The sequence below is a fragment of the Notolepis coatsorum genome, assembly GCF_963971535.1.
Source record: "Notolepis coatsorum genome assembly, chromosome: 20".
In the NCBI taxonomy this organism is placed as follows: Eukaryota; Metazoa; Chordata; class Actinopteri; order Aulopiformes; family Paralepididae; genus Notolepis; species Notolepis coatsorum.
In genome coordinates, this window is record NC_140184.1 from 43620666 (window position 1) to 43645382 (window position 24717).

The 24717-nt window shown below is 43.5% G+C and overlaps 1 protein-coding gene across 1 annotated transcript in view; it reads left to right on the forward strand.

The window, feature by feature from the left end:
• The window catches only part of slc12a4 (solute carrier family 12 member 4), a 142325-nt gene that overhangs the window by 109338 nt on the left and 8270 nt on the right, over positions 1 to 24717 (forward strand). The window contains exons 15-22 of the mRNA XM_084337480.1: positions 913 to 1032; positions 2205 to 2309; positions 3062 to 3230; positions 8931 to 9126; positions 12181 to 12350; positions 12508 to 12639; positions 16725 to 16832; positions 20837 to 21024. Of these exons, the coding sequence (XP_084193606.1) occupies positions 913 to 1032; positions 2205 to 2309; positions 3062 to 3230; positions 8931 to 9126; positions 12181 to 12350; positions 12508 to 12639; positions 16725 to 16832; positions 20837 to 21024 (1188 nt within the window). The remainder of the gene's footprint in view (positions 1 to 912; positions 1033 to 2204; positions 2310 to 3061; positions 3231 to 8930; positions 9127 to 12180; positions 12351 to 12507; positions 12640 to 16724; positions 16833 to 20836; positions 21025 to 24717) is intronic.

Here is a 24717-nt window from a genome sequence, read left to right on the forward strand (position 1 = left end):
AAAGACAACTCTTCAGGCAGCACCCATATGTTGGTAGCCATTATACTCAGGAGTGTGTCCTTTACTGTGATTGTCACTTTAGTGCTGTCAATGGTACAGCTGTGACTAGGAGCATCATGCTCATATAATCACAGTAAAGAATGCCATCTCTTGTAGTATTGTTTTATTATATGATTTATACTTATCTACTGCCTATCTACTGCCTACAACTGCCTTGCACTGTAATCATAACTAACTACCTGAAACTATAGTCTACCCATATATTACTGTTTACATACATGTATGATAGCCATGTACAATAATTCTATTATACTGTATATACCATATTTATCTACAACTGTTTGATATATCTGCATATATCCCGGTTCACATACCTATATAAAGTATATCTGTATATATCCCATACCTACTCTTAATAGTTATACCACTGGCCAGCATGGCTACTACCATAGTATATTTATACCAATTTCACCTTTTATACCTTTTATACCTATTTACACCTGTATCACTGTATAATGATACATAATGATAGCATAATCATACTGTACATATCAGTTTAGCATATATTACCAGTAGCATATATCACATTATTTGAATCACTTGTACATTGTATATTGTTAATGCAATTTACTGTTACATTAGATGTCAACTTATTTTCATGGTAATAATAATAATAATAATAATATATTTGATTTGTAGGGCGCTTTATAATTGTGGAAAAAATCTCAAAGCACTACAGTGTAAAATAAGATTAAAGCTAGCAAGAGAGTAAAAAAAGAATATAAAATAAGCAAGAATAAAACTAGTAAGGAGTAAAAAGAACACTAAAACAAGTAAAAGAGAGATCTAATCTAATCTAATCTATTGCTATAGTAAAAGATGTCAAATAGTCTTTTTTGTGTCTCCTCGCAGGGCTTTGTCCTTCCTGGGCATGAGTATGTGCCTGGCTCTGATGTTCATTTCCTCCTGGTACTATGCCATCGTGGCCATGGGCATCGCTGGCATGATCTACAAGTACATCGAGTACCAAGGGTATGTCTGGTACTAATAATAATAATAATAATGGATTACATTTGTACCGCGCTCTACATTCGTGAGAATCTCAGAGTGCTACAGGAGATAAAGACAAAGTACAAAGTACTATATTTTACTATTATGTACTATATGCTACTATGACTATACTACTACCTACCGTGCTAATATGTCTATACTACTATGCACTCGACACTGTTTGATTAACAATACCACTTACCCTTAGCTGCCAGAGGTGTACCCCTCCTATACAATTTGTAAGTCACTTTCGGATAAAAGCGTCAGCTAAGTTACTAAATATAAATATAAATGTTATTCTACAGTATCACAGTGTATGGGTTAGGGCAGGGGTCGGCAACCTGCGGCTCCTTAGCCAATCAGCTGCGGCTCCCTAGTAAATTTTTTTTTTTTCCTTTTTTTCCTTTTTTTTTTAATCTCTTATTTTGAAGATTGAGGTCATACTGTGACACTGAAATGAAAAAATATTTCATCAACTAAAATATTTAGTCAACCAAACTATACAGTATGTCACCCCCACACCTCCAGTTCCGACCCCCCAGTAAGCTAACCATGGATAAATCCAAAAAAAGGAAAGTCTGAGGAAAATAGAGGGTTTAATTCAGCGTGTACAGATTAATTTGCTTTCACGACTAACAATGCAGGCTTGCCTGATATGTGGTGAGTAATTTGCGAACAACAAAAAATGCACTTGTTTTATTTAAAAGTAGTTCTATACACCCAGTATTTTTCTCCTCTTCATAAGAGTTTGAGGTTTTTCTTTGTTATAACAGGTAAAAACAGCAATAAAAAGTCAAAACATTTCTTTTTGTTGCTTTATAATTCCATTAATGCAACAAACTGTGTGCTATAAGTATAAAGTATAATCAATCGCAAATTACTTTGGGTATGCAATCGTCAGGCGTTTTATGCTAAATGTGGGGTATGCTTGGGGATAACTATATATAAAATGTTATACACTGTGTTATCTTCATTTTAAGGTAAATTGGTTTTGCGGCTCCAGTTTCATTCTCCTCTCTTTCTCCTTCTCTCTCTGTCTGTCTCTCTCTTCCTCCTTTTCTCTCTGTTTCTCTCTCTCCCCCTCCCTCCCCTTCTCTCTCTATCTCTCTCTCTCTCTCTCTCTCGCTCTCTCTCTCTCTCACGTAAACATGCAGAGCGGAAAAGGAGTGGGGAGATGGGATAAGAGGCTTGTCCCTGAGCGGTGCTCGCTACGCCCTGCTGAGGCTTGAGGCGGGACCCCCGCACACTAAGAACTGGAGGTACAGTACCTTTCATCACCACCTTACACTTTACGTGATGTCACCATGATGTCACCAACACATATTCACTCATCAATTACCATCAACACCTGATTTGAAGCTATACTGTAACCGTGCTGTTTTCACACAAGCTCTCGTTCTGGACACAAAATGGACCAGGTGGGTCCCTGTGACAAAACCAGTTTTTTAAGGACATGCATATCTCTGTAGCATGTACATTACATAATGGTAAATGGACTGCATTTATATAGCGCTTTAATTTTTGAATGGGCTTTTCATGTGTTTAACCCACACAATGAATACCGCAGGCCAGGGAATTGGGCAAATCTATCGGTGGAGCCGAATCGTGTATTTAATGGATTGGTTCGGTTGGGCTGGATAGGCGGAAACGTCAGAATAGGTGGCAGGCCCGGATATGAGGAAACAAAGGCACTTGCGTCCGAAATTTGGATATAATACTTCACTACAGTTTATGCCTCACATTCACTCACACACGGACGTCAGAGGCAACCATGCAAGGTACCAACCTGCTCATTGGGAGCAGTTTGGGGGTTAAGTGTCTTGCTCAAGGACACTTCGACACACCGCCGGGAGGAGCGGGAATCGAACCGGGAAGCTTCCGATTACTAGACGACCACTCTACCTCCTGAGCCACTGTTGCTGTCATTACATGTACCCCATATTACAAAGGGACAACAGGCCTGAACTGAGCTAGCCATGCTTTCTCACGTGTTTCCTCATGTGTGCTCCAGGCCCCAGCTCTTAGTGTTGTTGAAGCTGGATGAGGATCTCCATGTCAAGTACCCAAGACTGCTGACCTTCGCCTCGCAGCTGAAGGCAGGGAAGGGTCTGACCATAGTGGGGTCTGTCATCCAGGGCAACTTCCTGGACAACTATGGGGAGACACAGGCATCTGAACAGGTAAATACAACTGGACTGTACTTTGTTGTACTGTAACGTAACCGTATGGGAGTTGAGGCATATGAACTCATGTAGAACACTCTACATAATAAAAAAGTTCTGAGCTTTCAAACTTGACATGCTAATAGTCAGGATATTCCTCTACATAGAAAAAGCTGAATGTGAATATTAAAAATATAGACCTATGCTAATAAGCGGAATATAAAAAATTCATATCTATGCTGAATGTGGTAATTTACTCCGTGGATTATCATAGAAACACCAGTGAGGGCTTGTTGGAATGGTGTGGTTGTGATGAATGTGGAGCTACATCCCAAAATGTATGAGGTGTCCCAAACCAGACAAAATTAAACATTGACAAATAGCAGCTTCAATCTTCAATGAAGAGCGATGCAGAGATGCAATAACTTTTTTCAGGGCCTGTAAACACACTTCCTGTTCAATGGTCATGAATCGTGGCGTTCTCCATCTCTGGACTCCATCTCTGAAGGGGGTGGTGAGTGAAAGCACTGTGCCAACCCACAGCCCAAAAAGCAGCTGCACTAGCAGGTTGCTGTCCTGCCTGACAAGTCATAATGCTTGTGCAGCTCAGAGCACAGCAGCTGCAAACAACATAGCTCTGCTGTCCTCTTGTCCTGTCATCAATGGGGAGCTCTGGGGAGCTGGAGACACTGGCCAAGACTTCTGGCACAATTCTCCTCCTGATCCAGATGCTGGCAGTTGCCACTGGCAGAGTCATGCCATAGTCCACAATCTTTCGTGTAACGTCAGAGGTCCAACTCCGTATCTTGTAGCCATGCCCTTAACTCTGGTCCCACATCAAAGAGGCTGGCTTCCGAGGGTGGTTTGTATAGGGGGCAGATGGTCAGGATGTGGTCAACAGTCATGCCATAGTCCACGATGACCCAGTGTCACTCTTGGCCATTGCAGACCACCCTGACTGAAGCATAGAAGACTAGGCTCCTCACCAGTGCCCTCTCAGGTCTTTCCGAGCCCCACTTTGATGAGGCTGTGGCTGCCTTCCATGCAGCAGAGGCAGAGAGAGCCTGCCTAGCCAGCCACGTTCAACACAGGCCAGCTGAGTCTCACCCCTCCTCTCCACACCAACAGATGTTCATGCGGGAGAAGAAGACAATCTCACAGAGCAACCCACCCACCTGCCCCCTTTGGTTCCCTCACCAGCACTCCAGCCACCATGCCGGCCTCCAAGTGAGAGACGGCCGCCTGCCAGGTACCAGAGCTTGGCTCCTTTCCTGAAGCAACCCCCGCCCTTGTCTAGCTCTAGTGGCCGAGGTCTAGGCCCTCTTCCCAAGATGAAGACTTCAAAGATGCCCACACTGTCACCGCCAACATGGTGAATTGCCTCAACCGGTCTGGTGACGTAACACATTCACCTGACATAGTTATCATCCATGCCTCCAGAGAGGCACTGTGATCTGAGTTCCCCAGTGCCTCCTCACAAGCTTGCAGGCCAGGAAGGTGTCCACCCTTTACATACAGGCCTCCCATAAGTCAGACCAGTCCGGGCCAGGGCAGCCAATTCAATGTTTAACACAGTGCAGCCTGCCTTCAGAACATTTCACACCATGGCAATGTTTACGCAGTCTATCACCATGGTTAGACAGACCTTTGTGAATCGGTCACAAATTGCTATTCAAGAGCCATTACCCTCTGTTCAATGGAGTGAAGATTGGAGATTGGTTCACATCTATATACTTGAAAGATGCATAGTTTCATGTGCCTATTTCCACCCCACAAGAAGTTTCTCAACTTTGCCTTCCAGGGGACGGCTTACAAGTACCAGATAATGCCATTGAGATACTTGCAGTACATTCTCCAAGTCTGTGGTGTTATGGAAAATACTAAAGGACAAAAGATGAGCCGTTGTATAAATCATAAACATACCTAATATTTTTGAGATGATACTGTAATGTCTAGTGTGGTTCAAACTGGCCTCCTAATCATTTTGTAGGATCTCGGAGTGGCATAGGGTCTCTCTCTCCTCCTCCCTCCGATCCAAACACCCCCCCGCCTGCAGTCCATGGCCCCATCTGCCGTGGCTTGGTTCTGATGAAACAGGCTGTCTTCCCCTCTTCTCGCAAGGAGCGGTCTGGTGAATGGCTTAGATCTGCTGGCTTAGATCTTTATCTTCGGCTGATGCTCAAGGAGATTCGGTCAAAAGCCTGCTGGAAACTGTCTCAGTGTCTGATGGTCTTAGCTGTAGCTGCAGAGTGGAGCAAGCTGGTAGGCGTCAGCTGGGCCAGCACCTGCCCCCTTGTTCTAGAGCAGTGGGCCTCAGCCTCCTCTCAGTGGTCAGCTGTTGGCAGCCAGCATCTGCAGTTTCAGCTTCCCCTCTTCTCGTGGCAGCGGCGGGAATTTGGACCGGCAGGAGAGGGAAGAAGACACCCCCCGTCCACCGAGAATCCACGAGAGAGAGAGAGAGAGAGAGAGAAATAATATAGTGTAATAAAAAACCTTTTTCTCATATTTTCCCCTTATCTGTTTACACACTAATAACAATAGACAGAACTCTTTTTCTCGTATTTACCCCTTTTCTGTTTACACACTAAAATGGTAGAAAGGGTCGACTCCTGGCCTGAAGTCAGGTCATTCTATACCCTCAACTCAGCTCCAACGAGCAGGGTAGTTTCCTAAGTCACAACAACAAAAAACAGCTGTCTCTTAGAGTCTCGTCGGCAAACGGGTCACAATGATGACTGCAGGTCACATGAAGTTAGGTGATTGCTGTTACTAGCAGCTACTAACCATATGAGTACTGAACAGGTCAAATATACACTGAATGGCAAATGACGGTAGGTCTGAAAAACACAGGAAAATTCTCCGACGCACAGTCCCTCATTCCCGCCTCCTTGTGAGAAAAAAATACCTTAGTACAGACAAACAAACAAAAAATGGAATGAACCCTTAGAGCAGTGCCTTCCTCGTCCATGAACCCCATGAAGTACCCTCATACCCTAATTTTCCGTAGAAAACACTCGAGATTGACCAGGTACATGCTTTAAACAGAAATCAGAATTTCAACAGCTCACGAGTGTCCCTCACACGCGTCCACAAGGATAAGGTCCATGCCGGAGGCAGCAACCAAGCGGACGGCGCAGCGGTACTCTCCCCTCCCAGTGCACGGAGGAGGTCAAGACAGGGCAGCTCTCCCCTGGAATCCCAGGATTCACCTTCTCTGCAGAGTCCGTTTGGCGGCCGACCTCGACACCCATCGGTTTAAAAAAAAAAAATCTCTCGTCGCCATTTGTTATGGAAAATACTAAAGGACAAAAGATGAGCCGCTGTATAAATCATTCTGAGTCGAGTTATTAAAAAATAGAAAGCATTAGTTTAATTATTTCCTCTGTGGCCACAGCAGAAAGGACAGTTTACAATCAGAGACAACAATGTTCACACACAAGCGTCTGACCCTAAAGTGACAAAGAGCTCTGGTCAGACGTACATTAATACACATTTGAAATGACGTCCACTAGACACCCAGACAGGTAAACAAAGTCTGCCCAAAGGAGAACCAGCCTTGGCTAGGCAGTGTTGTTTGTTATGTTCTTAACTGGAATGCCAAACAACCTTGCTAGGAGAGAAAAAGATTAGGTCAAAAGTCATCCTCTCTCTCCATACCTCCGAGTCCTTAAAGGAACAGTCGAATATGTATTTTCACACAGATGTATAGATAACATTCCCATCACATTGGAGATGTCATTGGAACTGTTATACCACCAGGGAAGTCTTCTCTATATGGAAGACATTCTGGTTCTGTGTCATCAGAGGAAGGGGTGAGATGGCACACCAGACAGCCGACTTACTTTGCTGGGCTTTGCCATCAAAAAGCTGAGCCCATTGAGGTAATCGGAACCGTTCAGGTCCTCAAGCTCCTCCCACTACCACTGTATGCTGGAGAACTAGGCAAAATCTGCATATGGCTCGCCGATAATAAACTATCATTACACATGGGCAAAACAGAGTCCATTCTCTTCGGTTCAAATAACAAACTCAGCAAGACCGACGGCTTCTCAGTTACAGTGGGTGACAATATTGTCACAAGGAAAGATGAAATTACCTACCTGGGTTCCATCCTAGAGGCTAATCTTTCCTGTGACAAAATGGCATCCAATGTAATAAAAAAAGTCAACCAACGAACTCGATTCTTGTACCGGATCTCCTCTCTGGTAAACAAGAATACCCTGAAGACTCTGGCAGGAGCACTCATTCAAGGGTACTACAACTATGCTTGCACCTCATGGTACCAAAGCACCTCAAAGGCACTAAAAACCAAATTACAAACATCTCAAAACAAACTAGTCAGACTACTGCTTGACCTGACTCCTAGAACCCACCTCACCCCTGCCAACTTTGACAACCTAGGATGGCTTAGAGTAGACGACAGAGTACAGCAACTTGCAATGGGCCTGGTCTACAAAATACACTACACGACCAGTATTTTGTACATGTCAAAATACTTCCCAAAGGTCAGTGAATACCACGATCACAACACCAGAGGGAGCTCCACAAATCATGTTAAACCCAGATTCGGCTCAAACAAGGGACTAAACACGTTTCGCAATTATGCCACATCAATGTGGAACGCCCTACCCAAAGCTGTAAAGGAATGTGAATCACTACAAAACACTCTCAAAGAATACCTACGGGAGACTGCAATTCGAAACTGGCCCCCACAAATGTCCTAACCCAGTTGTACAGTAAATGACCAAGTATGGCTTTGTCAGTATTCCAATGTACAGTGTACAGTGTTCCCCACCCACCCCCTACCCAACCCCCACCCACCCACCTCCAATGTACAGTCCCCCCCCCCTCCCCCACCCACCCAACCTCTGCTTGTCACAAGGACTGGCATTACAGAGCAAATGAAGCATTTCCAAACAAAGTTATATTTAAACTCTTTCAGTTATATTTCTATTAAAGATATTTTTCATTATTTTTAGTTTGGTAACTCCATGACTATGCATGTTACATCTACACAATTGTGTCTGATTCATCACAATCTTTACAACAATCCCCCACTGGTGTTTTTATGACAATGGCATAGTTATTACAAAGTGAATGACTACATTCAGCATATATGTGATTTATTTTACATTTCCACTTATTTGATGTATGTGTTCATGGGTCTATATTTACTACATGCATCAAGCTATTCACATCCAGCTTTGTTCTATTAGATAGAGGAATATCCTGACTATGAACACATCATGTCTGAAAGCTCTCAGAGCCTGTATTATTAATTTACATGGGTTTGTATGCCTCAACTCCCATATGCCTTATTTGGAAATATGGAAGACCTTAGAGATGAGGGAAAACGTTGTTATGTTTTGTTCTACATTCTTAGGGCTGACAGTAGTTAAAGAACCAAATTAAACATGCAGTTCTCTGGTAAAAGCCATACAAATGTCAATAAGCTTCAGCCACCACTAATGCTAAATTAATAGAAGTCATATTGAACTGTGGCATATGTCAATAATTGGCTAAATCATTTTAATAATTTACCGTAAAAAGTCATTTAATATTCTTTGACTGAAGAATTATGAACCATGTTGCAGTTTGTGCAGTTTGGCTTCCTTTTCAAAACTCATCTGGCTCTTAGACAACTGTCAGGCCATAGAACCACATGAACATCACATGACAAAAATGATGTAATGCTTGTTCTATATCTACCATCGTCAGGCCATAAAGAACATGATGGAGATAGAACGGGTGAAGGGCTTCTGCCAGGTGGTGGTGGCATCTAAGGTGAGGGAGGGCATTACCCACCTGATCCAATCCTGTGGTCTGGGTGGGATGAAGCACAACACCGTGGTGATGGGCTGGCCATATGGCTGGAGGCAGAGCGAGGACCCCCGTGCATGGAAGACCTTCATTAGTAAGATACTCAATATAACACTCCATCTGAAAGGGGGGCTTGTGTGGGAAGGCTAACAGGTCCGACCCTTTAGTTGACTGTGCCTGTGTTTGATTATTGGCTGTCCCCTGAATTCGCTACACTGGTTTCAGAAGTGGGATGGTGAGGCGTGAGCGCGTGTGCCCAGAGCACATGAGGGACATGCTTCCCGAAGGAGGAGGGTAGTGTAACAACCACTGATGCCTAGACTTGCTAGCCCTTGGTTCTATTCCCGGCTGCCTCCTGAATTCGCTGCAATATTAAATTACCAGTACAAGGAAAATAATGTTTTTCAATCTTGCATTGATTTGTTTAACAGAAGGTATGTCAATGTAAAGTTACTCAAAATGTTATACAATTCTATTCTGGAATTTCACAGAGACTCGTCCTTCAAACCAATTTGAATTTCAAGATTGAGTGGTTATGCGGCTGGGTGGCGCAGCGGACATTGCGCTCGTCACCAACGCAAGAGACACCGGTTTCGAATCCGGCTGTCAGCGTTGCCTCCGGCTTGGGCCGGCTGTCATACTAACTCAATTGGCAGAGTTAGCGGGAGGGAAGTCGATGGGTGGTAATCTGGACATTGTAAACAGCGACTCCTACAGGTCGGTCAGGGCGCCTGCACAGCAGATACAGGAATATGGCGGGGGCAGTGTGAGCCTCCTACACGTTACTCCTCGCCAATGAGACTCCGCGCTGGCAGGTGAAAAGATGTGACTGGCTGCCTCCACATGTATCGGAGGGGACATGTGATGGGCTTCTATCCTCCCTACGACCGGCCAGTGGGGGGCACATGCGAGCAACGATCAAGACAGGGGAGGGGAGAATTGGCACAGCTAAATTGGGATGGGAGAAAAATTGAAAAATGGAGGAGAAAAAGTGGATACAAAAAAAAGATTGAGTGGTTATTTAGTGGTTAGTCCACATAGTTGTTGGATTTTGTGGAATGAGGACAGCGTAGATTCAACACTAAAATTCCTTTGGAGCTTCTCTGATTGGTTAGAAGGAGGAGCCTCTCTGTCAAACTTCCGAATGGAATATCTCTGCACTATTCAAACAAAAGAGTGAATGATAAAAATTCACATTATACATTGTAGCTTTAATATACTATAGGTTGAAAGAGAAGGTCCAATCCGTGATTGTAGTCTGTAGAAGGTGGAAGAAAGTGGAAGTTGTAAGGCGTAAAGGCTTCTTCAGCCCCACGGCCGAATGGAGTCCCCTGCTGGGTTTATAAAAGTGTGCCTGATGTACTCAGATTATTGTGGATGTTATTGCAAGTAGTATGGGATACACAGGTTATACCAAGAGCTTGGTGTAGAGCAGGAGGAATCCTAATTCCCAAGGAGAAAGAGTCCTCACTGTTAAGCCCCCCCCTGTTTTATTATTAATTGTTTATTAGGTGAGATACCTTCATAAACCTCTAGGTTTTTCTTAATCTGACCTGTACATTTTGTTTAATTCGTTTTTCTTATATATAATATATTTTTCTTTAGTTTCATTGTACAAATAAACAAAACAAACATTGTTGTGAAGGGCCAGATTAAACCGAATATATATATTTATTTATATATATATATTTAATTGTATTTGTATATTCTCTAATATTCCCTGATATCCCTTGTATATTCCTTGTACAATATGCATTGAATATCCATTCTAGCCTACTGAACATCCCATAATAGTCTCCATTCTACTATTGGTCGAGACCTTGGTGCCAGGCTGCCATACCCCTCAGACCCAGTTCAAACGTACCGCTCCACATGTACGAACAAGTCCTAGTTCCGCGTAGGAATCTGGCTACCGCACCACTAATGGGACTATTTGTTCATAGTGCGTATATATACTGCGCTACTAAAGTAGGACTTTCTTTTCAGTCCAGTTTCTTACCCTCCAATAGAGTCACAGACGTAAAGCCTCCCCGCGACGCCACGTGTGGGAGTAAGGCCAAGTTCGCCTACCATCGGTATTGAGACATCGTGTATATTAATATTTGAATAGTCATATTTGGCACTATATCGTCGAGTTGGACGTAGTCTATTAAGCTAATAATAGTCTGTTAATATATAGTGCTTCGTGCGGTGAGAATACTACCGTAGTCAGTACCCCATCGTTTCGGGCAGAGAACTGGCTGCTTACCCAGGGTGGTTGACCCCATGTGAAGCTGCACCCGAGGAGCCCCAGAGCCGACGAGCGAGTGGATCTGTATACCGGATTATTCTACCGACGACAGCCCGCCTTCCCAGGCACGGATTATGCTTTGTATACTTTGATTATTCCATGGATAAAGACCCCCGACACTGCCGTGTGTTGGAACCCCCCCCCTGGAGAGGACGCAAGGTGAGGAGACGCTCTGCAAGACGAGGTCGCTTCACGTCTCTCCCCCGTGGACCGGAGAGAGCCGGCCCACAAAGAGTCCACCTGCTTTCATCTGTGGTCCAAGGATCGCCGGCGCATTGAACGGCACTACAGTGGGTTCACCTGGGATACCCTTGGCCGGACGAGGCAGCCGGATTCTACCCCCCCCCCCCTCCTACTCCTGTCGGCTTACAAGCGACCGGATTAACCCCCCCCTAGTGTGTCCAGTATATAATCATTAAAGTATCATTGCTGTTATTCCTTAACTATTCCAGGTCGTATATTTACCACCTGCGCCATCAGAGATTGGACATTCTCTATTGATATACCGACGAATACTCTTTGCCATAAAAGTGCATACTATTTCAATTCATAAATGTAATTAAGTGATTAAGTGCTTGCTCTACACACCATTGCTGTGTAGTAATAAACGCATACTTCGACTTCGTACATTTGTGTTGGATCCGTTTCATCTACGTGAGAGTGTTTATGATAATATATTTATGCCGTGTACTGGGTGGCCGAATATTAAGTACAAAGGTAGTGGTAGTAAGTATCATATCTAGTAATACAGTCAGGGAATTGTACCCCTCAGTTACAAACATACAAGACACATTCTTGTGGATATACCGATACCCAAAATGTTGTTGCTTAAATAAATGATGGATTGTCTGTCCCCAGACACAGTACGCTGTACCACGGCAGCCCACCTGGCTCTCATGGTGCCCAAGAACGTTTCCTTCTACCCCAGTAACCACGAGCGCTTCACAGACGGCAACATTGACGTGTGGTGGATTGTGCATGATGGGGGCATGTTGATGCTGCTTCCATTCCTGCTCAAACAACACAAAGTGAGAGGATAGTTCATGTTTTCAACAACTAGTTATTTATTGTCTATTAGGTTTTCATTTAGGCTTAATTCATCATGCTGCATGTTAGATGAATGTATCCATACATTATGTACCAAACATAAATACCAAATACCAAAAATGTATACTTCTGTTTCAGGTGTGGAAGAAGTGTAAGATGCGTATCTTCACCGTGGCCCAGATGGATGACAACAGCATCCAGATGAAGAAGGATCTGGCCACTTTCCTCTACCAGCTGAGAATTGAGGCAGAGGTGGAGGTGGTGGAGATGGTGAGTACACTGTAAAAACTGGGATTGGGGTTAATTAATATTTATTAAATAATTATTAGTAACCTATACATACTAAAAAAGACTATGTGCCGTTTGAAATCGAATTGAGCTGAATTCAATGAATTTGAACCATTTACGAATGACATTTTACACAGTTTTAGTTGAATAAAATTAGCTGATCGTTTAAAAGTGACAAGAGGACGCTCAGTTTTTACAGTGTAGTCTCTTTTATAAAAAAGAGTGACATAGGTACTAACTAAGGTGCTAATAGTCTCTTAAAAAAGGACATAGAAAGGTACTAATAGTCTCGTATAAAAGGACATAGTAAGGTGCTTATAGTCACTCACTTATCCATAAGTGCCTGGATCCTGGACTTTCTGAGTGACAGGCCCCAGGCGGTCAGAGTGGGGGGTTCATACCTCCAGCGCAATCACCCTGAGTATCGTGTCCCCCCAGGGCTGTTTTCTAAGCCCCCTGCTGTATTCACTGTACACACATGACTGTGTGGCCAGGTTCAGCTCCAACTCCATAGTGAAGTTTGCTGACGACATGCTGGTGCCGGGATAACAGCCTACTCCTGACACATGCTGCAATCACTTTAAACAATCGCTTTAAACTAAATGTCACTTTAAACAAAATGGAAGTCACTTTAAAGGAATGAGGAATATAAAGGTCACTTTAAGGAAAGAACAGATGTGGTTCTTGTATAGTATAGTTTAGATAGAGTAAGTATAGCATAATGACGGAGTTAAAGTTGTATATTGTATAGTAGTGCAGTGGTTCCCAAAGTCGGGGTCGCGACCCAAAGGTGGGCCGCGAGCTGCCACGGGAGGGCTGCGAGATGATTTCAAAAAAAAGAAAAAAAAAAGGATTTTTTTATTTTATTTTTTTTCAGGCCACTGAATTTAGAAGCAGGCCAGGACAGTGTTTCTAGTTGTATTCTAAAATTCTATTCTATTGTATTCTAAAATGTGACTATATGGTTTTATATTAACTTAATAAATAAACAAAAACGAAAAATCTACTTATTTCAACGAACATTTCAAACTAAATAACAGATTATGCACATAAAACGCTGAAAACAACCGAAGCAACAATAGTATTTTAATGAGGCTATTATTATTATCATTATTATTTTGCAACAAGTTAGCCCTCTCATAAATAGCACATATAAATGAATAACTAACTTGAACTAACTTAATAGGATTGAAGTGATATTTGGCTTAAAAAATCGGTCGCCTGGCAAAAAATATATATAAGAAAAGCCTGACGATGTGCATTGGGCCGCGGCTCTCTGACGCCTTATTTTCTGGGTCCCGGCCTGAAAAGTTTGGGAACCCCTGTAGTAGTGTAGATAGGACCCAGTGCCTTCTCAGGAATTTAGCATGTCTATTTCTATCATGCACATCTTATGTCTTCTTATTACCTGTTTTTTTATGTCTATTTTATTATTAATATTATTGCACAATCGATGCAGGCATGACCACCCGCATTTCACTGTATGCCCTGGTATGTATGTGACAAATAAACCTCTTGAATCTTGAATCTTGAATCTCCTACTGGTCAGTCGGGGCGCCTGTTCAGCAGGGAGGGGATCTGGGGGAAATAGTGTGAACCTCAGCACGCGTTACGTTCACCCAGTGAAACTCCTCACTGTCAGGTCACTGAATCGGAGGAGGCATGTGGTAGTTCTACACCCTCCCCAGGCCGACAGTGGGGCAATGCGCGCAACAACCAGGAAGGGAATTTGCATAACGACTAAATTGGGATGGGTGAAACATACAGAAAAGCCCCAAAATGTTTTCCTTAATTTCTTTTAATATTGTCTCTTATAAAAGGACATACTGTAGTATGCTAATAGTCATAATTTATATCTTTTCCCAAGGCAAGTCTAGCCAGAGTAAGAACTGACTCACAATGTAGGATATCTGTTTATTTTAACACATTCCCTGCCACGCTTCTATCCATCAATGTAGGATTACTGCCACCAGTCTAAGCCTATGGAGATGTTCACCTTCTTTGCAGGGCTATAACTTTTTAAATTGTATTGCAAAATTGACATTACTATGGCCCATTCAACATCGATTATCTATCGTTCAGGATGTAGGAACGTTATACTTTTTCATTCATAGATTCTTCCAAAAATACCTTCTAGAACAGGGGTCAGCAACCTTTTTGACATGGAGTGCCTGTTTGAAATATAGTTGTAACTAGTGTGCCTCAACAATATTCCATGCATCGTACATTTTTTTTCTCATAATCAGGTCTTTTTAATGATAATTTTTACATTATTACATCATTATTGTTATTGTTATTATTAACAATATTATTATGATGGTTGTATCAACCCTAAATCTGAGTTGGGGGGGGGGGGAATGCAATGCAGACAAACAGCTGCATACAGTGCGACCATTTCACTCACATTTGCCCATACATTTTTGGACACATCACACACCATCGGTGTGTGTACTGTACGTGTGCTGTCATAGCTCCACCTACAGGCCTAATGGAGAACACCAGGAGAACACCAGGATGTGAATGGAGGGTGAATGTGAGGTATATCGTGTAAATACGTTTTGATTGATCGCAAGACTACACTGTAAAAAAATTATAATAATAGTTACCAGAACTTAAAAATATTGAGTTCAGTTACTGTGCATTACCGTTTTCAGTTTTCAATCCATAATAAGTTAACAGAAAAATTAGTACACAACCACATTATTTCAACCTAATAAAACTATGTTTATTGTCATTGTTTTAAGAACACAAGTTGACTTGGTAATACTCACATTTTGAGTAAAAAAATGGCTTTTAACATGTGCAATGTTCAATGAAATAGACAAATAAATAATAAAATTTGTTGATTAATCCCACTGGTCACAATGGTGACCGTAATAATGTTTTTGTTATAAGGCTCTGCAAATGTTACTGAATGATAATGATAAATAATAAACAAATAAAGGGTCTCAATTAAATATGTGGTAGAACCTGTGGGAGGATTTCAACAAGATAAATGCGACAACAGTGCAAAATATTTCACTATAATATTTCAAAGCAAAAAATTAAATAAAATTAATGCTGCCCCCTGTGCCTATGAAAATGCCCCTGCGTGCCTATGCAGGCACGCGTGCCTAGGGTTGCCTACCCCTGTTCTAGAATATAAGTATGTTTTTATCGTTTTCTGCAGTAATTCATAGAACGTGAGTTATAGGCATAAACGCATATATAGATTATCAACTGCCGTTTATTGCAGATACACGCTATATTAAAAAAATCAACTGTACATGATCGTATACGTTATGATTCATCATGCACGGATGAAAGGGCGGGGGGGTCGTTTATAATTCCGTGATCGTCAGTAAATGCTTTATGTAGTATGGGTGATATATTGATCTGATCGGTTTGCAGTGAAAAGAATAAACAATCAAGCTGAAAGTAACGTTACTGTCCTCTTACCGTTCGCCGATGAGACTGAAGGAAAAAGATCCCACTTATTTGACGTCGATCGACTAGATCCATTTCCGGTTTGTATGGCGCAATAAACGCCCAAATCATATCGATTATTGAGTTATGGCAGCGATCCATATGCACGCCAGTGTGTGTCTGTAGTCCCGCAACGATATGTGACTGCCGGACGGATTTCCCAGATGCACCGAGATCACCAGATCCACTTCCGGTTGTAACTCGCCCGATCCTCCACCAGGCGGCGGTATTGAGGCATTGCACTGTTGTGCATGGTCCCACTGTATCACCAGAGGCTGGGTGGCGGAATTATGAATCCCATGGCGAAAAAATGAAATATGATCTCAATAACGTCGTACAGCGTGGTCTGGCAGAATTAGCATGGCCAGCAAACACGTCGTAAGCCGTTTTTGGCGGTCAATGTGTTAATGTACAGTCTTATTGACAAATCATAGCTTTTCACAACAAGATGCCAAAACAAAAATAATATTTGAAGATTGAACATTTTGACGAGGTTGAGATTTTGGTGGGATTGATTTTGTTATTGTTATTTGATAGGTATGATGCCAGCTGAAGTTTTTTTCTCATTCTTATACAACTATATGTTGTCATTGGGGTTTCAGCACGACAGTGACATCTCAGCATACACATACGAGCGCACCCTGATGATGGAGCAGAGGTCCCAGATGCTGAGACAGATGAGACTGTCCAGTGCAGAGAGAGACAGAGAGGTATGTTTGGTCATCTACAGTACATAATCAACCCATTCTCATGCCCCTTGTTGGTATCACAACCTCTGCATGTATTCTTCTCGCTCAGACACCCTTAGGTGTGTGTTCTTCACACACACTTTTACGACAGCCTCCCCTAAACCCTAACCCTAAACTTAACCCCCCTGTTACATTAACCTCTTAAGCCCTAGCCATATTTTCTGAAAGTACATACCCAAGTAAATGGAAGATTTCTCCACTTCTACAATGTCCACTTTTGCATGTTCTTGGTATCTAGGGACCTCAGGGAATGTATTCCCAGTGTCAGGAACATTGTGTATGTTACTATGCTTGAGTAAATTGTAATGAACCAAAGGAGAATATCAATTATTATTATTCATTTATTTTTTCATCTTTGACAGTGAATAACACCATGCTAACATGGACCAGACGTGAAAAATTGCCACTGCCACACAAAAAGTCGAAGCAAATGAATAAAGGGTAGATGATTTACAGGGGGTTCTGTAGATACAGTACTGCATTTTTCGATCTGGACACATGCAATTTGAAATATGAATATAGAATATCAGGCCTATAAATTACCTTATTATGGCCAAGTCATACATCTATGGATCGGCCAAATATCCTCTTTCCAATGGCAGAGTTTAATCTGGATTTAGTACCACCAGGCGCCCGTTACAGGGCAGAAAATGAATGAAATCTACTTTAAGTACAGTTACTTTTGTATAATGTCCATAGCTCCACCATTTTCACTAGATTGCAACGCGTTTTTTCTTTCAGCCACAGACTATACTGTACCAAACAGTACAAATCATTTAGAGACACATTGTGTGACAGATATTATAATGCCAGAACCCAAGCGCAGACACAAACGAGATGAGATGAGGAACATAGAGAAAACTCAACAGCGGGTATATTTATTTTACAAGGGACAATGGTACAGGTGAATAATAGAGACAGTGTAAGAGACTGTGATGCAAAAGAATGTTCAAAGTTATAAATCTCAAACTGTCAAAAACACGGAATAGTAACTAGGCATCAAAACACGAGAATTCATAAGAACTGGACTAACGGTATGTACGTTTATGATCTGGCAAAGAGGAATAGTCGTGACCAGTCTTTTATGGCAAGGATGATGATGTGGAACAGCTGATCGTCTAACTCCCCACACCTGGATCGACTCCTGCCTGATTGAGAGAGAGAGGGGGGAAACAAAGGGATACAGGGGACGGGAAGCCTGGAGGCTTGATTGATATAATTGACGCAACAAGGACAGTCCCTGGATAATATATATATGGTTCATTATCAGTAGGGATGTCCCGATCCGATCACATGATCGGGATCAGGGCCGATCATGTGATTTTCCGAAGATCGGGATAAAAAAAGGGATATTTTTTTATTTAAAAAAAAAAATGTATTCAACAAACATGACCATGTTCACGTCTTAAACTCATACTGAGGCCTTAGTTTTGGTTTTAAATTGCATATCATCATTCATTTATTTATTGTCACACAGAGCAGAAGAATTTTGCCAAAACAAACCAATAGTATCCAGCTGCAGAACGGCAGACCAGCCACAGTATCAGACCCAAACGCATTGCCTTTGATTTAATTAATACATCAAATGATTTATGTCAAGGATTGCAATGGTTCGCTTGAATGAAGTAAACTTTTCACCTGGATAACGCAACATTCAGGGTGAATGTAATGTGAGAAATTGGGATAAAAAAAAAAAATTATAAAATTAAATAAAAATAATTTTTTAAATTTATTTTGGATCGGATCGGGAAAGATCGGTATCGGTAGATACTCAAAATCACATGATCGGGATCGGATTGGGAGCAAAAAAATTTGATCGGGACATCCCTAATTATCAGGGTAAACATTTTATGTAAAATAATGTAACTACAACCCCTCCCCCTTTAACTACAAGAAATAAGGGGTGTCGTATATTCTATACAATACCTAAGGTTATTTGCAGCACAAGGAGGTTGCTAACTGGAAGGAGGAAAAGGAGAGTGATGGTAACTTGGTCTCCTCCTCTGACTTAGTCAGATGAGAAATAACTTGTATAGCCAGACAAAAGAGGAACTTATGGTCCAAACTCATTTATTTGCCGAGCGGCCAACGGTGGATAAGCAATCAGTTACATACAGGAATTATTCATCATAAGCCATGATTTGTACAAAAGGGTTGATTTACATAATCTTCTTCACATCAAGACAGTTTTGCACATAAATAGTATTCATGTTATGTATGAAACGAGAATGTACTGAGCAATACACATGGTTGGTTAAACCTGGTCTAAGATTACACTAAACAGCCCCCAAACAGTGGGTTCCATGATTCACTCACATGTATTTTTGCCTGGCACATTCTGGTGGTGGATGGGTGGAGGCTCAGCCGGACCCCCCTGGGAACGGGCTGGTGGGCTGGCCTGCCAACTAACTGTACTGCTCCAATACTTATAGGTTTAAATGACCTCACTATTTTTAAACTGGTTGAACCAATCACATGTATCTAAAAACAGTTGGTCTTCCTGTTGGGGCTGATCTGCCCCAACATGTCCTTGTCGTGTGGGGGTTGGTGTCGGTGGCCCCCTCCTTTGGGCTGTGGCTTCTCATGTTTGGACAGAGGGGGGGTCTGCCTGTGGCCCCCGTCGGTGTGGCCTCTTGATGAGTACAGAGGAGGGCGCTTTTGATGACCCCCCTCCTTGGCTGCTCAAGTCTCCTCTGAATGAATCCAACACTTTAACATTCCTTCGTGTACCATTTTGATTTTCCAATGTACATGGTTTATGCAATGACCTATATATCTCTCATATCATCCCAGTACAGTCATTGCTTCTAGGCTGATACCAGACATCATAGAAGACCACACCAACCTTTATTTACCAGATAATATAACTGTGATAAATATACCAGGATTTATAACAAGAGTGAAATAACACTATTACTTTCATACTCGGGTGACATTCTAAATGGTATTCTTCTTTGTAAGTTACCTTCTACATTGATATGGTTAATGTAATAAGTTACATATTTTAATACCAGATTTCCTATATAAAGTATACTGACTTAATAGTTCCTTGGATGTGTCTGCTAGTTATCTGCTAGACCAGCTGTCCCTCTGCTAGTTAGAGTGAGCCACCGTTTCCTGTGGGGTGTGACTTATTTACATAGTCTCGGTTGTCCCCTGTGGGCTTTTATGACCTGCAACTGTTGTTCTCTAATCCAGTCTTACCCTGAGCGGGGGTTTGTTTGGAATGTCTGTCTAACACCAATAATCACTTTTGGCTAAGCCCTGCTTTTACATTATGGATTCTCTAATTATTCACACATATTAGTTATGAAATTCAATGTCAATATCACCACAGGGGAAAATATAACATCAAATGGGAAGCGGAATCAATAAAATATTAGTAGAGTAGATACTGTATAACAAATGTAATTTGAAAAAAATATCCAAAGTTAATTGAACTTTTCTGGATCAAAGCAGAAATAGCAAGATCGAACCTGGGCCTGAGCTCTAGAGTATATTCAATAAAAATGAACGTCTTACCAAGGTTCAGACACGTGCACACACAGGGCCCAAAGGGTACTTGGGCACCTGCCCTTTTTCCCTCAGAGTCAAAAGGTTCCCTTTTTGGCTGGTGTTAATTGTATTATTATTTTCTTTTAGTTTATTTTCTATTTAAATCATGCCTGTATATAGAATATCATAATTTAAAATATGTATTTAACTGGCATACCCGATATTGTTGCAAATGAGGGCAACCTTAACTTTTTTTCTAGTTAAAATAAAGGTTTGAAATTAAATCAATTAGGGTCAATGTTATTCTGTACAGAGTGAAATGAGTGACCAACAGTGTAAAAAAACAGGATTTGAAATAAAACTGTATATAAATAGTTTACAATCAATCCAAAACGTTTGTATTACTACATGTTTGAAATTACGAAAAAATATGAATTCCTGTGCTTACTAAATCCCTGCCACCGCTGTAGGCCCAGCTGGTGAAGGACAGGCACTCCTTGGTGCGGATGGGCAGCCTGTACTCTGACGAGGAGGAGGAGGTGGTGGAGCCTCCACCGGAGAAGGTCCAGATGACCTGGACCAGGGAGAAGTGTGAGGCGGAGAGGAGGAACAGGACCAACGCACCCGAGAACTTCAGAGAGCTCATCAGTCTCAAACCGTGAGTCTGTTTCTGGTTCTTCTGTTCGTCACACGTGGGGTACTGCAGTCCACATTTCCCCTCACTTGAATTTGACCTTGTCCTGTAGACCTGTTGCTATTATATTGTCCTATATAACTGTTGCTATTATATTGTTCTGTAGACCTGTTGCTATTATATTGTCCTATATAACTGTTGCTATTATATTGTCCTATATAACGAAGGTTATCCGATAACCCTACTTATATGATTGGCGTAGCTTTTCTGCTTCGCCTATGGGACGCACTCAGCGCCTATTGCGCGTCAACTGAAACTTTTCACATGCACCTTCCATCTGTCCGACCACGCCCACCTCCGGCCAGTTTATAGCCCAGGTGTGGCGGTCAACTCCCCCTTCCGAGTCTGAATTTCAACGAAACACAGCCAAGGGTCCTCAGGGCTGCGTGTAAAGCAGAAAAGCTACGCCAATCATATAACTAGGTTTATCGGATAACCTTCGTTATATTTCATTGGCTACGCTTTTCTGCTTCGCCTATGGGACAACGGGCGAAGCAGGGCGCGTAGCCCCGACAAATGCACCACCTGAGGTCCCCTTCACGACCATCAGAAAAACACGGGGTGGGGTCCGGCCCCCTCGCCCCTCCTAACGAGGAGCGGGGGGCAGGACTCCAATCATGCGCAGTGGGGCGCAGTTACCCCAAAACGCACAAGGTGAGTAGATCATGCGGAAAATCACCGTCTACCTCACCATGCACCCCGCCAGCGGGATGCAGAAGGGGTTCCAGCTCCAAGGGCCGCACCTCTTCTTTTCAGAGGCGGGGCCCCCGGCCACGGCCGCGAGACAGAACCCCCCCAAAGGTTCCGATGAGGACCAAGGTCCTCTCCCGGATGTATGACAGCGCCCTACCCCCCCCCCCCACCCCCCCACCAGGGCCACTGCACTACCTATCGAGCCGAGAGAGGGAGTGCGCACATGCCTGACCGATGAGTCACAGAGGGTGCCACGGGGGCCAGCTGTCCGAAACAGCTCCGCCGCGGCCCACCCCCCGGGTGGACCCCCCCCCCCTGTGACGGCAAGCCTGCCCCACCGATTCCCACACCGGAAGCTCCGAGCCAGGCCTGCCGAGGCAGCCGCCAGTGAGCCTCCTGGAATGCTGGGGCCTACAGGTGACCAGTACAGCAGAGCATGGCTGACACCTGGTGGACACTAGGTTAAGACCGACCCCGCCCCCTAACGCAGCTGCCCCCTGTAAAAACAGATAGGGGGCGTGCGTTTTTTGGCCATAAGTCACAGGGGCACTAGAGGGACTGACTGCCCGAGAGCAGCATTCCACTGGCCCACCCACAGGTGGGCCCCCCCCCCCTGTGGCCACAGGCCTCCCCGTTACCCTCCTTTGGGGGTCCCTGGCTGCGTCTAACCAGACGAGCCCTCTCACAGAGCCCCCCAGGGGTTACAGGGACCTACAGGCTGACCAATACCTTAGTAAGAGCAGAGCTCGATCGTCTGCCTGGAAAGAGGGAAACCTATTTCAAAAAACCCTCTTCCCCATCTGTACGCATAGAAAACGCCGTTTCATGACGTTCCGACAGATCTGGGGGCATGCCTGGTTCCCAACGGCAGTGTTGACAAACACCCGGAACCCGGAAGCACTGACTTCCAACTACCAACACGTCAGGCTGTAGGGGGGGCAGAAATAGGCCCACTACCCCCCACGTGAGATGTGACACAACCCAGTGGCCGAGGTCCCACATCAATGATTGACCAACCAATTGAAAATTACTTTTCCATTCTTAACTTAACAGATTGGAGAACGGGTACTGTAACTGAGGGGTACAATTCCCTGACTGTATTGAGAGTATGGTATTATTAAACCACTACTTAGTTATGTACTTTAATTACTGGCCATACAGTACATGATATATCTGGTGAACACCCACACAAGAATACGGCAATGACACATAAAGTTCTAGTTAGAGGGATTTATTATTATTATAGCAAGCAACGGTAGGTTACAGATTGAGAATTATACTTGCGCTTGTAAGGCGAAGAACACTTAAAGTAGGTCAAGAGCGTAAGTCCATGAGAATAATAAGATGGGTATAACTGACGCCACCTGTAGCATAGTAATTACATAAGGCACACTCGTAGTCAGCTGGAGACACTGGGGGGTTCCCTCCGGTTGTAAGCCGGCAGGGTAGAGGAATGTTCGGGTGCAAAGTCTGGGTCAACGAGGAATAAAGAAGCTCCAGCTACGGGTGTCGGTACACGTACTCCCCTTGATCGGCAGACAAAGCAGCAGCTATAATCCAGTATGCCCGACAGCATGGATGAAAGCTAGCCAGCCTCTGGTCCTAGAGGCGGGCTCGAGGGTGCTCCTCACAGGGGTAGATCCCACACGATAGTGGGGTAGACGGTTCTCTGCTCCAGCAGCCACGGTACCAAAGCAATATAATCCAACCAGAAAATGGTTCTGCATTCGCCGGTGTAGATTCTCCTGTGCACTATCCGTCACATTAAACTAGGTTGAACTTGGCGTTACTTCACCAAACTATGACACTTTACTATCCTATTCGCACATGTTCTAAGTGCTCTATTTAGACGCAAAGTTGCTCACTTCACTTGGTCGTTGACTCGTGGTGAAGGCTTTACTAGTAATGAACGAACTGATACTTTGAACGAACTGCTGCTGTTTCCACCTGCGCCGTATTTATACGTAAGGTGAATTATCTAGTGCCAACCTCAGTTCTGTCTCGTATTACTGCGCAAACCTGGACATGTTGAGACATGCCTTGGCGTTGTCTTTGAACTTGCCATTGGGGGTATGGCCGTTGGCGCCTAGGGGGTCGCTGTCCAATAGGAGAACGAGTATTATGGTCTGGTTTGTACCTAGGTAAAGGGATATTCCGTGTATATATACAAAGAATATACAAGGGATATCAAACGATATACAAATATTATACATGGGATCTCAGGCAATAAATATATATATTCGGTTTAATCTGACCCTTTGTAACAGGTACCACACCGCACGCTCAATACACACAACTGTTAAGAACGATCAGAGATGTGGAACTCAGTCTAAAAACTCTACTCGCCATCCAACCATACATGAGTCGGGGGGAAAACACAGCACAGTACCACTGTGCGTTCTTCCACCCCATATTCGGATGACAGGCAGGGCCACAGTGCGGGCAGACGTCATCCCCCTTTTCAGCAGGAGGGGGGGCTGTCTAACAGCCCACACCGAGGATGGGAACCTTCACCATGTCTCCTCCTAAAATCAACCGATCGGGAGACACGTGTGGCACGGCAGACCCCCAACTAGTTCCCATTACTGGGACCAGAAACAGCGCAAGACACAAAGAGAGCCTTGAGTAAAAAAACTCGAACCGGGGAAGTGCGCACGCAACTCCCCTGGTCGCTGACACCAGAACCAGCGAGGGTCCCCATATATCCGCTGACGGATAGCGGGGAACCCCCTTTATGCAAAAAACAGATATGTAAATACAGCCCAGGCGCCAAACACGGCGGCAGGCCATCCTGCCTGGGTGTGACTTCCACGTACACGTCACTACGTGAGGAACGTAGCGATGTCCCTCCCCAGTTTAACATACAAGTGACACCTGAGTTACACTTGCCACCATGTTTAAAAAACGCCAGGCTCTGCCCACAGGGGAGGTAAAATGGCGTTAAGCTGTCGGGAACCATACCAG